The following is a 15,276-nucleotide window of genomic DNA, read 5'->3' as shown; positions in this document are numbered from 1 at the left end:
AGCTAGAAGTCAACCACTGTTCTATGTCTTTGTGAGTGTGTGTATGTGATATTTCAACATTACACTGTATGATATTTTGACATTGTTCAATTCTTCACAGAATATTTAATCAATTTTGGAAATTAAAAAGATGCAGCCTAGGAAGAAAAGAATGACTGGTTCAAAGCTTCAAAGCATTTCACTAATAAAAGCAGTTACTCAATGATATGAAAAAAGCTCATTTCCTCAAAAGCATGGTTCACTTACTTGGCTGTCCTGTAGAAGATAGCACACCCATCTACATACTTCCGCTCACTCTCTGTCATAGTTTTTGCTCGAGATTTCGGAGAGAATATACCATCGTAGCCATCTCGCTTCAGCTCGGGAAGGAAGAAGTTGTAAAACTGATCCGTTTCCACTTCCTACAAAAAACATCACATTAATTTACAATCATAGTAAACCAACCATGTTCAATACTCAAAACTCTTCGTCAATATAATAATAAAGACATACAGTAATTTTATTTTCTCTTTAGCCTAAACGAGTAAACATGGAATGTATAACCAGAAATTTCATTTCAATGTTTTACTATTCTTTCTTCTTTTTTGTTTTAGTTGAGCATCAATCTCTCAACAACTCTACAGATTCTTATCAACTGAATGTAATTACCTGGAGTAACAAAACTGTCAGATGTCAGGGTTGGCAACGATGTTAGGGTAAACTCCACACTATGTGAGGACCAGCACAGTCAGTGATACTGTAAAATAGGTGACCTCCCAGATTTCTAACCCTTTTAGGATTTATGGTAACTTTTGTTACAATAACGTAGTGCTGTCTTTGACCGCTTTTTAGATCCTATAACAGGCATCCATTATTTTTTTAATTGGTCAAGTCAAGCATGGACCAAAAAACACCCCAGATGCGTTTTGGAACCGGATGGTCAACTTGGGGGCGTCAAGTGGGAGCCAGAGGGACGTGACGTGACTTTTTTTTTCTTAAGGCAATTTTTTTTTTTTTTTTTTAAATCATGCACTTAGTTTTCAAGATATCAGATTGAAATTTGCATACGGATTGTGTGCACCTTTGAGTATTTCTCATTTTTTTTTTCCTGAGACCTCTACGTAAGCCCGGGTCCGAGGGGGTGATCTTTTCAGAAAAAAAATCCTTTTTTTTTCTTTCTTCGAATTTCCTGGTTCAGGTATATGATACGGACATGTAAATGGTACCGTTGGAAAGCACGCGTTATACTCAAGGAAATGGCGTTTGAACCATGATCCTAGACCAAATAATAATGACGCAGTATATATATATATATATATATAAAATGGGTCACCTTCAGATTTTAAAAAAAATTCTGCTCCCTTTGTTTTCAGGATATCATATTGAAATTTTGCACACGCATTGTGTACTAACTACGTACTTTTCAATAGAGTTTCAGATCCCTACGTGAACCCAGGCCCAGGCCAGAGCAGTGCAAATATTTTGATTTTTTTTTTTTTTTTTAATCTCCCGATTTTTCCGTTTCTGGTGTATAATACCAACAAGTGAGTGATGCCTTTGAAAAGAATGCTCTATTTGAAAGAAAAAAAAAAAAAACTAGGTATGAACCATGATCCTACAATAAATAGTAAGGAAGTAGTAACTGATTGAAAGTCTAAAATTTATCTCTAAAAGTGGAAATCCTAAAAGGACTTAAGGGGGCAAATTGCTGGCGCTCGGTATATGGTGCAAGCAGAGCAGTATGTAGTGCAAGCAACTGTGTTCGGTGCATCGCAAGAAACATGTGTCCAAGGTGATGAAAAAGCCTATAAACTATATCGGCGAAGAGAAACAATAACCACAAGAAAACATTTCGTGACACGCCCCGCCGAGCATTAAAGCGGATTGTCACTCAGAACCATTGTGTGATTGGGTACAGCTGATGGAAGAACTCAACCAGCACCTCCTATAGCCTGTGTCGACAATTACAGTTACAAGACACAGGCATAGAAATAGACATAGACATACAGGGTCAGCTTGCACGGATGAAACTGCTGATAAGGGATCATAACACTGTACTATGAAGCAAATGGTGCCACGAATATGCAATATGGCCCGCTGATGACTGGAAACGTGTATGGTCAGATCAGTCATCGTTTACCTCATTTCAAACCACGGGCCGCATTGTGTGGCGGACGCCAACGTATCATTCGCAGTATCTCCGCCCAATCGTGAAATATAGCGGAGGCTCTATAATGCTGGGGCCGCAATATCTTGTTTTGAGTAGGTTCTGTTGTATTCTGTAGGCTGTAAGTTCCGTAGGACAATAATGCCATATTAGAAGATGATAATGGTCCCATTCACACAGCCTCAGCTGTTGCGACATTGTTTAGGGAAGATCAGGATGAAGTTGAAACTTCCCCTGGTCCGCCCAATTCCCGGACTTGAACATCACTGAACATCCGTTTTAAAGATACGAACCTTGCGCAACTTCCGTCTTAATTCTTGTCACACAACTGAGTTATGCACTGCATGTGAAATGGTGAAATATTCCAGTTGCAACTATTGATGGCCTTTACGACTCTATTCTACGCCGCATTCGAGCTGTTCTGAAGGTGAGTTGGTCCAATGCCATATTCCTCTGTTAAGTTCCACTTTTTTTTTTCTTCTTTGTTTCAGGTTTTTCCATTAAATTGATAAGGATCTGTATATAACATGTGGACATCATAGTGAGTTCAATCAAAATCTCAGTCGTTCGCAACGTTAATAATGAGTTTGACACTTGTTTAGGGTGAGAATAAGGGTGAAGAGATGACTTGAGACCGTGATTGAATGAAATTAAGAGGAAATCCTATCTCTTTCTATACATTTATTTATAGATAGCAAAGTAGAAAGCACAGGCACATATGACACCTCTAAGAATAGCAACGACGTATGCGCTAATTGTTAGTTTCGGGTGCGAAAATCTGAGCACTATATAAGTCTTGTACTCGAAATGAAATTTCACTCGTATCAGAGATGTATTAACTAATGATACTCTCAGTGATTATACGGGGTATTTCAAAACAACACCGACAACGTTTGGGAGGTGATTCCTGACACCAAGATGAAGACAAAAAGTATAGATCAACCTGGGTACACAAATGCTTCCTTTCGGAGCTATAAGCTGCCGAAAACATGAAAAGTGAATTTTAAAGGTCCATAGCTCCAAAACTATTGGACCCACCGTAGTCGGTGTCAAGCCCACTTAGAAACTAGTACTGCGCTGTCCAAATACCCAAGTTTCAGAATCCTAAGGCACTCACGCAACAATTTTTGTAGAGGAAGTTTGGCCACGGGCATATAATTGAAGTACTCACCAACTAATTTGAGATAAATTGTTGTGTAACTCACCTGCTCTCAGAGTAATGTTACTTTGTACATTTAATGTATATTCGTATTGCGAGGTTCGTGTACTGATGGAGAAACTCCCACAATGAAGAACGTCTGACTAGTAATACTCAAGCTGTGCATTAAACTCTATGAAAATGTCGACCAGATTATGCAGCATTAAGAAAACATATATATTTATATCATATTTTAATTAAGATCAATTCTGAAATCTTTCCACAGCTTTTACATATTATCGAATCTTCTTTATATTTATACATGATTCTCATACTTTATCGTATTATTAAAATCACTCGTATTTCTTCATCGGATTCTGTAAATGACTGTTTTCAAAACTAGAATTATATTCTTAATGTATATATGCATATAGACATCATCAAAAGCATATAAATCACTATGTTTCTGTAAAACTGGAAGTCATTGATAGAATATGGACATATTGCGACAGCTCGGTCTTATTTTAATTATTTAATTTTATCTGGTTATTATTTTTAGATCTAAGCACAAATGTAATTTTACAGTTGGTTTTAGCACTAGACATTTTGATCCGAGGCTCTACACATTTACATGTTCATATTTCCAAACTAAATTACCAGTTAACAATCACAAAATTTCATCTACACTATATGTGATTTTCAGGCCATCTTTTTTTTTTAATAGTTTGTTTACGAGTTTCGATGCGAAAAAGTTGAAGATTTAATTTAGATTTTAAATTTTTGAATCATGCGATACAGATCGGCATCTTTCTCAATACTTCCAAAATGTTATGTAATGCGACGGTACAGCTATATCATAGCGGCGCATTACAAACTCCCCTTTGTCTGTAAAAAAATTTTGTCATCGGATAAAATTTTTCACAAATTCCAATGTGTTTAATTTCCTTCAAGTATCATTTCTATAGAATTTTCGAACTATATACGGACCAACTAATTCAGATTTTCTAACAGTAACCAGTTTTCCTTGAAACATAACATAACCACAATTAACAACAATCAATTAACTTAAAATGAACATTACTGACATTATTGATTTTTTCAAATAAACACAAAATAAATAACACCAACAAATAATATAATCACAATACCATAATACCGTCCAATAAATACTACAATGATCATTTTTTTCTTTTTCTTCTACGTCGTATTCTTCGAATGTTAACCTTCTTTCTTTTCTTCTTCCTGTAACTAATAATCAATATTATCCTAACTCTCATTTTACAGCGTAGTGATTGTTTCTTTTTTCCTTTTATTCCTTTTCGTGTGTGGAATGTTGTTTTCCTATTATGTCTCTCGTGCTTCTCGTATATTTTCGACTTCTTCCTTTTCATTTTCTTGTTTCCTAAATAAATTCTTTTCTTCTTAATTCGCCTTGAATCTTTAATTCGTAACTTTATTCTATTCCTTCTCCTCCTTCTACTATCGTTTATCCTTTCATTTTCTTTCTGTTTCCTTGTTTCTTGCTTTCTATTTCGGCTCCTTCCACTTATTTTCCTTTCCTTTTCCTTTTTCTTCTTCTTCTTATTCTGCTTCGTCTTTCTATACTTCTTGAAAAGTTCGTTTCTAGTTTTATTCCTGTTTTTATTTTTATGCATAGTTGAAGACCCTTGAACTGGTTCTTCTTCAACATTTATAGAAGTTATTGTCTTTTTATCAGAAACCACTTCAACTACAGTCTTCGTTTGGCGTTCTTCCCAGCTTCCGACCGTACTTTCCACTTCGATCAGTTTTCCTTCCATACTCTCTTCCCTTAACTTACATTTCTTTATATCAGCATTGATAGCTTCCATCACTTCTTCCTTGTCTTCTCGCATTTCCACACGAAAAGCATTCATATCCCGTTTCAGTTCTTTTATGTTTGTTGTCATCTCTTCCTGGTACATACTCATTTGCTTCATCATCATGAGCATTATATCCTTATCACTCATATTATTCAGTAACGAAATATTATTGTCTTTTAACACCATGTTCACTAATATACCTCGGATCCAAATATGCTGCTTCCAACTGTATTTCTTTATATTTGTCTTCACTGCCGGCGTATTCTTCACCTGCACCTCAATATCCTGTGTCAACGGTCGCCATTTTGTAACACCTGCTCTCAGAGCAATGTTACTTTGTACATTTAATGTATATTCGTATTGCGAGGTTCGTGTACTGATGGAGAAACTCCCACAATGAAGAACGTCTGACTAGTAATACTCAAGCTGTGCATTAAACTCTATGAAAATGTCGACCAGATTATGCAGCATTAAGAAAACATATATATTTATATCATATTTTAATTAAGATCAATTCTGAAATCTTTCCACAGCTTTTACATATTATCGAATCTTCTTTATATTTATACATGATTCTCATACTTTATCGTATTATTAAAATCACTCGTATTTCTTCATCGGATTCTGTAAATGACTGTTTTCAAAACTAGAATTATATTCTTAATGTATATATGCATATAGACATCATCAAAAGCATATAAATCACTATGTTTCTGTAAAACTGGAAGTCATTGATAGAATATGGACATATTGCGACAGCTCGGTCTTATTTTAATTATTTAATTTTATCTGGTTATTATTTTTAGATCTAAGCACAAATGTAATTTTACAGTTGGTTTTAGCACTAGACATTTTGATCCGAGGCTCTACACATTTACATGTTCATATTTCCAAACTAAATTACCAGTTAACAATCACAAAATTTCATCTATACTATATGTGATTTTCAGGCCATCTTTTTTTTTAATAGTTTGTTTACGAGTTTCGATGCGAAAAAGTTGAAGATTTAATTTAGATTTTAAATTTTTGAATCATGCGATACAGATCGGTATCTTTCTCAATACTTCCAAAATGTTATGTAATGCGACGGTACAGCTATATCATAGCGGCGCATTACAGTTGTATAAGTACCGCAAGATTCTGAAACTTGGATATTTGGATAGGGCACATACTAGTTCCTAAGTGGTCTTGACCCGACTACGGTAGATCTCATAGTTTTGGAGATATGGACTTTTAAAGTTCATTTTCTCATGTTTCCGGTAGGCTATAACTCCGAAAGGAAGCATTTGTGCACCCAGGTTGATCTATACTTTTTGTCTTATCTTGGTGTCAGCAGTCACCTCCCAAACGCTGTCGGTGTTATTTTGAAACACCCTGTATATAGAAGATAGTTCAGAGACTATACTGACATTAAAAGGTAAAAAATGGACGTAATAGTTAAAAAATGAACTTACATGAGCAACCAATTGGTAAAATGGCAATTTGACGCAACGTTTCAATGACCAATCGTCATCTTTATCATGCGTGTTTTTAAATAAGAAATTATGCTGCTTGTTGAACTATGTAGTTTTTTTTTTTTTTTAATCAGTTTCATCCATTGCAGAGAGAATGTTAATGTTTCCTGAAGCACTACTAATAAAATTTCTTGTCAAAAACCGCTCCTTCCTCTTCTCCCATTACTCCCAAAAGAACATTTCAACAAATATCTATGTCCTATTTAATGAAGAAAAAAAAAAAGCATTTTTGTCCAGTTATTTAATACGATACAAATATTTGTTTTGTTCTTTTTGGGAGAAATGGTAAGAAGAAGAAGAAGGGTTAGTTTTAAACAATAAATTTAATGGTAATGATTCAGAAAACATTAACGTTTTTTCTGCAATGGAGGAAAATGATAAAAATATGTAGTTCTAGAAACAGCATAATTTCTAATTGCTCACTGAAACATAGCATCGAACTGCCGTTTTACGATTTGAATGCTTACGTAAGTACAACATTTATTTTTACCATGTATTCTATTACGTCATTAAGTAAAAATGAATATGTTTGCGCATACGCCATTGCTATTCTAGAGGCGTAATATATACATATGTTTTTCGTGCCCATGAAGCCTTCCTTGTAGTTCAACACATACCACCGGCTCCCAGTAAAATAGCTTACAAAGAAAAAATATTATTATTAGTTAAATGACTATAATCCATGACACTAAATCCAGTAACTTATTAAAATACATGATCAAATTTTTTAAAATAATACTTCAGTAACATACCGGGTCATCCCATAAGTAATGTTGTATTTTTGCAACGGGAAGGAAAGAACGGCAATTTACCTGGAACACTACCGTTAGTCAAGAAATTGATCTCCATCGAATTTCAAAAACTATGTCACCTGTTAACCAATTGTTGAATTCCCACTAAAAGAAGCTACCGGTTTTGGAGGTAAAGAATTGGGTCATTGTTCGTAGCACGTCACCTTCATCTTGCAGTGTTTCCCGGAAAGGTGGTTTTGCAGGTTACGAAAAAGACAGTAGTCTGTTGAAATAAGGTTAGATGAAAACGTCGGGTGGGGATTTTCTCCCAGCCAAATTTCTCGATCCTTAGCACAGATCCTTCTCCACGTGTGTGAACGCGAGTTATCACCTTGGATGATCACACCGTTACGATGAACCAGAGCAGGACGCTTCTCCACAATGCAGTCTGTGGTCATTCAAGCTGTTGAAAGTGGACATTTGTATTGATTGTCTATTTACGTGACAAGAACTCAAAATGGATTACCTCACGGATAGCCTCATCAAACGTTCAACATCACTTTGCCGAGCTGGAGATCCTGTTTTGGCAGTTCCTGAGGCCTCCCTTTCGGTATCCCTGACATTTGTGTGTCATGTTATGGTAAAGGACCCACTTTTCATGCCCTGTCACAACTCTGTCCTAAAATGGGTTACGTCTGTGATGGGTGAGAGGGTACTACACATGTTCACTCGCTGCTACTTCCTTTGAGGCGTTACCGTATCCATCCATTTATCGAATTTCGACACGTACCCAAGGTCCTGGAGATGACAATGAACGGTCGAATGTGTGATATAGATTCGCTGGCCAATTCTTCTCAAACAGCTTGCATTGGATTTCCTTCACCGTTGCTCGCAGGATATCATTGTCCAGCTCAACAGGACTCACTTCCCGTAGCTAATCAATGAGGCTGTGTTCCCAGATTGAAAGCACTGGAACAACCTCTGGCACTTCCACACTCCATAGCACTCTGACCATATATGGCACTGATGTTTCGTGCCGCTGAGCTGGGTAAAATCCTCCGACACTGTTATGATCAAACACAAGCCACAATTCCAAAACGTGGGAGTAGATCGTTTTCCTTCTACACGATGCTGCACGATGAAGTGTCCTATATGACACAGCTATGGCACACATCATATCAGGGCCGTACTGGCCAGGCGGGAAACCGGGAGATTTCCCGGTGGGACCTGGACGGTAAATTTTTTAGTGGCCCTCCGCCTCGTGTCGTAAGTAGCAGTATATGTACAAAAAGGCACATGTCACACACTCCCCGCATACGAGAGTAACGGAATGGAGGATGGTAATATGTCGAGTACCGGCAATACAGTCAGCTAATCCCAGACCAGCGTTGCCAGTCCATGAAATTGCGAAACCAACTTTTCACATTTTTCGTAATTCAATTCCTGAAAGCTTCCTGATTTCCCACCCTACTTCATAATTTTGTTAACATTGAAACATTCAGCTAAATTGAAAAGCACTCAAACGATGTTATAACTTGAAACTAACAGCACTTTGTTTTCCGTGTGGAAAATATACAGGGCCGGATTATGACCATTGGGAGCCCTGGGGGGGGGGATATAAGGGGGCCCCATTAAAAACATCTATGATGGGCCCTCTCTCAACATTTCAAAAGGTCTATGAATTCCATACAAGTGACTTATGTCATGTTTTTAAAAACTTTTATGGTGAAAATGTTTTCAGTAATTTTTAAAATTTTGAAGGTCCCTTTGGTTACAGAGTTCTGGATCAAAAAATGAAAACTCGAACGGAGTGACACTCCCGGGCTCCCTTTTATTGTCGGGTGAGAAGCAGTACGTACATGTGAGTGGGCCCCTGAATCTTCCCGGTGGGTCCCTGGACTGCAGTACGGCCCTGTGTCATATACTTTACTATTCGTTCGTCAAATGGTGTCATTGAAGCAGTCATAGAAGAAAAGACATTATTTATGGGATGAGCAGATATAAACCGGTTTCCAAAAAAACTTTACAGCTTATAATAAAACCACATTATTAATTTTCTTTGTGCATACATAAAACTTAGTTGTTATGACATATTTCAACAGAAGACTAATACTGTAATAAAGAGCGCCGTACTGTATGTAAAGAAAAACTACTGAACTTATTATTGTTGGCAGCAGAACTTAACAGTAACAGCGAGTACAAGATGTAAATACATATACATGTGGTTCTTCAATCTAATGCTATTCATTATACATCAATATATATATATATATATATATATATATATATATATATATATATATATATATATATATATATATAACGAAGAAAAATACTATATCTTCTGAAACTTCATCTACACACACACACACACACACACACACACACACACACACGACAGAGACATTTGAAAAGCGTACGAAATTACTGGTGACCAAGAAAAGAACTATTTTAGACATTATTAAGAAGAGGACGAGAAACTGGAGTTGGGTCATTGGCTAAGAAGGAACTGTATCATGAGAGTCGTGCTAGAGGGTAGAGTGACAGGAAAGAGAGGGAGAGCGAAGGAAACTACAATTAATGGACGATATCAACACAAAAATCGTACGTGAAGACGAAGAGGTTAGTGGAAGACAGTGGAGCACGGAAGTTTCTCAGTTGCCGCAAGTGACCTGTCAATACTGGTAGAATACCTATGATGATGATGATGATGATGATGATGATGATGATGATGATGATGATGATGATGATGAATACGGAATCATATTTTCTGAGCACTTGACGGGTAAAACAAAGTATTCTCTGAGCTCTGTTTTGATGTAATCAGCACATAAAGCATGAGTGGAAATTTACAAAGTTATGTGCTGTCATTGGAGATAATCATGAAATAAAATTCAACAAATATCGGATCACAATAGAAATATGTGAAAAGTGATTGCAAAACCAGGCTCAGGGGCGGACCAAGGGCCGGGTAATCCGGGCGACTGACGGGGTCAGGGGGCGCCAAAACGAGCCTCAAAAAGTATATTTTATAACGTGTTTTCTACTGACTTTCTTGATTTATATTCTTGTAAAGTAGCGTCAATTACATCATCATTTTCCATTCCAGCATGATAGAAGAGAGTTTCCTAGTACCGGGGGAGGGGGCTGTACCGACAAATGGTGACATGGCATGTAGAAGAAAGAGTTGGGGGAGTTGGTATTGTTTATAGCAGCCATGTTCTTTGTGAACTTTTTCCAGGTAATGAACGATATTGCATTTTATATAGGTATGTTAAAGTGGTAATGGAGGGTGAACAGTATATACAGCACTTTTGATTTCTTAGAAACGACACCGAAGCTCCAAACTGTCGGCCTTTGTTGAAAGTAGTGTCTAGGAGATGTTATTGTTTCGCTATGTACGTTCGGAATATATTTAAAATTGTTTAATTTGTTGCTAATTTTCAGTAATAGTGGAATTTAATTTTTATTTAGTTTTTCTTAAATTCTGTTACGCTATTAATTATCACGCTTGAGGCCAAAGGTTGCAAAATTAGGAAAATAATTTGTGTAAATTACTGGTACTGTTTAAGGTACTGTTTTCATGGAAGAAAAATATGTAAATGCTTTCTCATAAAGTTCTCTAAATTGATTTTGATATGATTTACTTATCAAACTTAAGAAAGGATTTCTAATACTTGATAAAACATGTTATTAAGCTTACGTCTTGTTAGTGTTCAGTTTTTGTACAAATTCATGAGATACGTTTTATGAATGCTATGGACTTCAACTACTACGATCTACTTTACATAAAAAAGGTTGTTCATATTGCTGTGCGTAAAACACGTTCAACATATGTGAAATGTATTTATTGATATTTCACGTTATTAGAATAGATTGTTACATAGCCGAATATATGGTGGAATGACTCCTAATGTTATTGATTTAACAAAACAATTTACAACATAGCAGTAATCATGTCATCATTAATAGTATTCAATAAATGATGTTCGATATTGTTTCTGTTTATACATATCAGTATATAAATACTAATAATAAAAACTGTAATTGATATCATATGGATATTTTTAAGTACTACGAGGGTCGTTCAAGTCCAGTCAATCCGGGACTTTTTTCTTTTAGGTTTAAATAGATGCCTAAGCTGGAGGTTTTGTATGCAGTAGAAATTGGCACCTGTGTTCTGTTACTGGTAGACGGCTCTCATTTTCCGCGCTTCTGGATAGACCGTTATTCAAGATGGCGGACAACAGTGTGAACGTCTACGTGGAACAGCGTGCTGTGATGAAGTTTTCAGAGAACGAGGGCATAAAACCTGCTGAAATTTACAGAAGACTTGAGGCTCAGTACGGTTATGAGACACTCAGTCGCCGTAAGACATTTGAATGGTGTTTGGGTCCCTGGTGGAATTCCTTGGAGGAAAACAGTTCAACACTGATGATGAAGTGAAAAATGTTGTCTTACAATGGTTCCGTCGTAATAATAAATCTTTCTATGCCGAAGCATTCCAGGCGTTAGTTGAACGCTGGGATAAGTGTATAACTGTAGCTGGAGGTTATATGGAAAAATAAATCCACTTTCTTCACTTTGAAAGTTTTTTTTTTTTTTTTTTTTTAAGTCCCGGATTGATTTAAACGACCCTCGTAAATATACCTAGGTCATGTATTTGAGTATTAATTTTTATTTTTGAAAAGTGGGTTTAAAATACTAAAATCACTGTAATAAAATGTAAAATATAGCTAGAAGAAGGAGGGAGCCAAAAAGTCACTTTGCCCGGGTGAAAATTTTGCCTTGATCCGCCCCCTGATCAGGCTCTAATAAAAAAAAATACAAAATATTATTTTAAAAAAACTCTAATATAATGGACAAAGGTTAAATATAAAAATGAAACAGTCTTCTAACCAGAACTACTTCTATATATACTACATATGAACTGTTTAGTTCCCCAATTTGCTTAGTAACAAAAACAAGAACTGAATAAATGTACCTGCAAACTAATAATATCAGCGGCGTAGTGCCTGATCTCATCCAAAATGCCCTTTTTCCTGTATTCCCACGATAAAGCCCAGCTAGGACAATAGCCATACATCTGTCGTGTAGCATACTTATCACACAATACATTGTAGCACATCACAGTAAAAATACCTGCAATGAGAGGAAAATAAAAATATATAAATTAAATAATATAGATCAGTTTTTTAAAGCAGTATCGCACGCAGTTTGTTACAAAGAGAGAGAGAGAGAGAGAGAGAGAGGGGGGGGGTAGATAACCAAATGAAAAATTGGATAGCAAAATTCTATATACATATCTACGATATTACCGAAGTGAGACATTTGTGGGACAGAAACAATATGTCAATGTCTTCCCTTCATTACAGAACGGTATCTTGATAGTTAAAAATTCAGTAATATATGTTTCCTCGAAAACCTGACTTTTACCTTTCGGTGTCTTTTAGGTTTCCAATAAACATAAACCAATCCATTACAGACTATAACTATACTACTGGAGACTGACCGTGGGAATACTACCACTAGTAATAAAACAAAGACTCCCTGACTTTAACGTGGTATGCCTTTCTACTGAACAGTATCAAAGAAGATTGCAACATATCGCTTAAAAAATTTATATTATATATATATATATATATATATATATATATATATATACAGATGGTGATCAGAAAAATGGAAACACCTGTAGTTGGCAACACGTCAGATGTATGGGTTGGCAGTGGTGTCATGGCGCCCGCAGCGCCGGACCGCTGGTGGTGGTGTGTTAGGTCGGTCTCCATACTACGTCAGGCGCAGTGGAACAGCAGTACCCAGCGGCTGCAGCAGACGGAAGTAGTGTAAAATGGGAGACCTCTCAGAGTTTCAAAGAGGGCAAATCGTTGGTGCGCGGTTATGTGGAGTGAGTGTGACGGCAGTGGCTACTGTGTTAGGTGTGTCGCGTGGGACAGTGTCGAAGGTGATGACGGCCTACACAACACACGGGAAAACCACATCGGGGAAGCAGAACAGTGGGCGGAAGAAAATCATGAGTGACAGGTCACGCCGAGTATTAAAGCGCATTGTCACGCAGAACCGTCGTGCCACTGCAAAGCAAGTGACGGAGGAACTCAATCAGCACCTCCCCCACCCTGTTTCGACAATCACAGTCTGCCGCGAATTACATGACATGAACTTACGGGATCGTGTTGCACGGGCCAAACCGCTCATCAGGGACCATAACGCTTTCGCACGCCGCAAATGGTGCCGCGACCATGCAACTTGGACCGTTGAGGACTGGAAACGTGTGATATGATCGGATGAGTCATCCTTCACCCTATTCCCAACCACGGGCCGTGTTTATGTGTGGAGAACGTCCAAAGAAGCTTATGATCTGCAGTGTCTTCGCCCAACTGTGAAACATAGCGGCGGCTCGGTGATGCTGTGGGCCGCAATATCATGGTTTTCATTGGGTCCTGTGGTCACACTTAGCGGACGAATCACTGCCAACGATTATGTCGCAATTTTAGGAGACCACTTGCATCCTATGGTCTGGATGTTGTTCCCGGACAATGACGCCATCTTCCAGGATGATAATGCACCCATTCACACAGCTGGTGTTTTTGCAGCGTGGTTTGAGGAACATCGGAATGAAGTTCAACACCTCCCATGGCCCGCCCAATCCCCAGATCTCAACATAATTGAACATCTGTGGTCCGTCTTGGAAACACGACTCCGGCGACGATTTCCACCTCCATCATCTCTCACAGAACTGGCCGATGCCCTGCACGAGGAATGGTGTAAAATTCCACTTGCTACCATTCACGACTTCTATGCCTCCATCCCACGTCGCATCAAGGCTGTTCTGAAGGCGAAAGGTGGCCCGACACCATATTAATCTGGTAAGTTGCAATTTCGTTCAGGTGTTTCCATTTTTCTGATCACCATCTGTATATATATATATCAACGAAGGAACTGAGTATCTTTTTCATCTTAGCTTCAACAGAATATTTTGTCGTGATCTAGCGAGTATGTTCCGTAACAGCCCACAGTGGTACATGCGTCACGTCACCGCATTACTGTGATCATTCGCAATCAAACTGCTTATTTATAAGCACTGCATAAAAATATCAGCTAATATAACAACTACGGGTTATTTTTTCTTAACACATAATAGATAAGGGGCACATGAGAGTATGATCTGAGTATAGAACCGCTCTTGGCAAATGACCGTATGATTTGAGTGTAGGACCATCCTTTGCTTAAATAACATATGAAGGCTTGACATTTTCCTTTATTTGTGAAGTGCAGCAAAATTAGTACATGATGTTCTATCTCCTTTCTTGTACATACCTTTAAACCATCCATTCTTCTCTTGAAGCAGGTCCTCCTTTTAAAGCTTTCAAAAATAAAAGAGATGTTTACCTTTTAGCAAATAAAGAAATTGTTATTAATTATTTTTCTTTTCTTTTTTAAGCTACCAAATCGCCTGTTCGGTAATATTTTTTCCCTTTGCTTTTTTATAATCATTGATGTGATATTGGTTGATCCACGTTCTGTGTCCCATCACAGAAAAGGGTAGTTATTTCAACCATATTTACAGTTCATCTACTGATCTTTTTCGTGTGGAAATCATAAAACACAAACATTTAAAGCTTGCTTTTAATATGAAAGATATGATTTGTAAAGTAATTCTACGACTTTGTTGCAACATATCACATCGACACTGGAGAGCAATGCACCTCAAATTTGTCTTAAATCTACTATGTATTAAAGTTCACGGTATTTTTATCTTACGTTAGTTTCAGAAAAGAAATTAAATTATGCCTGTAGTATTTCTATTATATACTGTTACGAGATATTGTTTTTTCAACGATTTTTTTTAAAAAAAGTTCTTTACTGAATTTTCTATATATATATA

The 15,276-nt window shown here is 37.1% G+C and overlaps 1 protein-coding gene across 6 annotated transcripts in view; it reads right to left on the bottom strand.

Moving 5' to 3' along the window:
* Positions 1–15,276, bottom strand: part of twin (CCR4-NOT transcription complex subunit 6-like twin) — a 475,631-nt gene that overhangs the window by 47,467 nt on the left and 412,888 nt on the right. For all 6 annotated transcript variants that reach the window (XM_081729449.1, XM_081729451.1, XM_081729448.1 and 3 more), the window contains 2 exons: positions 12,355–12,512; positions 247–401 (listed from right to left, as the gene is read on the bottom strand). In XM_081729449.1, coding sequence (XP_081585575.1) covers positions 247–401; positions 12,355–12,512 — 313 coding nt within the window. The remainder of the gene's footprint in view (positions 1–246; positions 402–12,354; positions 12,513–15,276) is intronic.

The sequence above is a fragment of the Thermobia domestica genome, chromosome 10 (genome assembly GCF_964235325.1).
Source record: "Thermobia domestica chromosome 10, izTheDome1.hap1.1, whole genome shotgun sequence".
In the NCBI taxonomy this organism is placed as follows: domain Eukaryota; kingdom Metazoa; phylum Arthropoda; class Insecta; order Zygentoma; family Lepismatidae; genus Thermobia; species Thermobia domestica.
The sequence above is the reverse complement of the archived record's forward strand: the minus strand, read 5'-3'. Positions and strand labels throughout refer to the sequence as shown.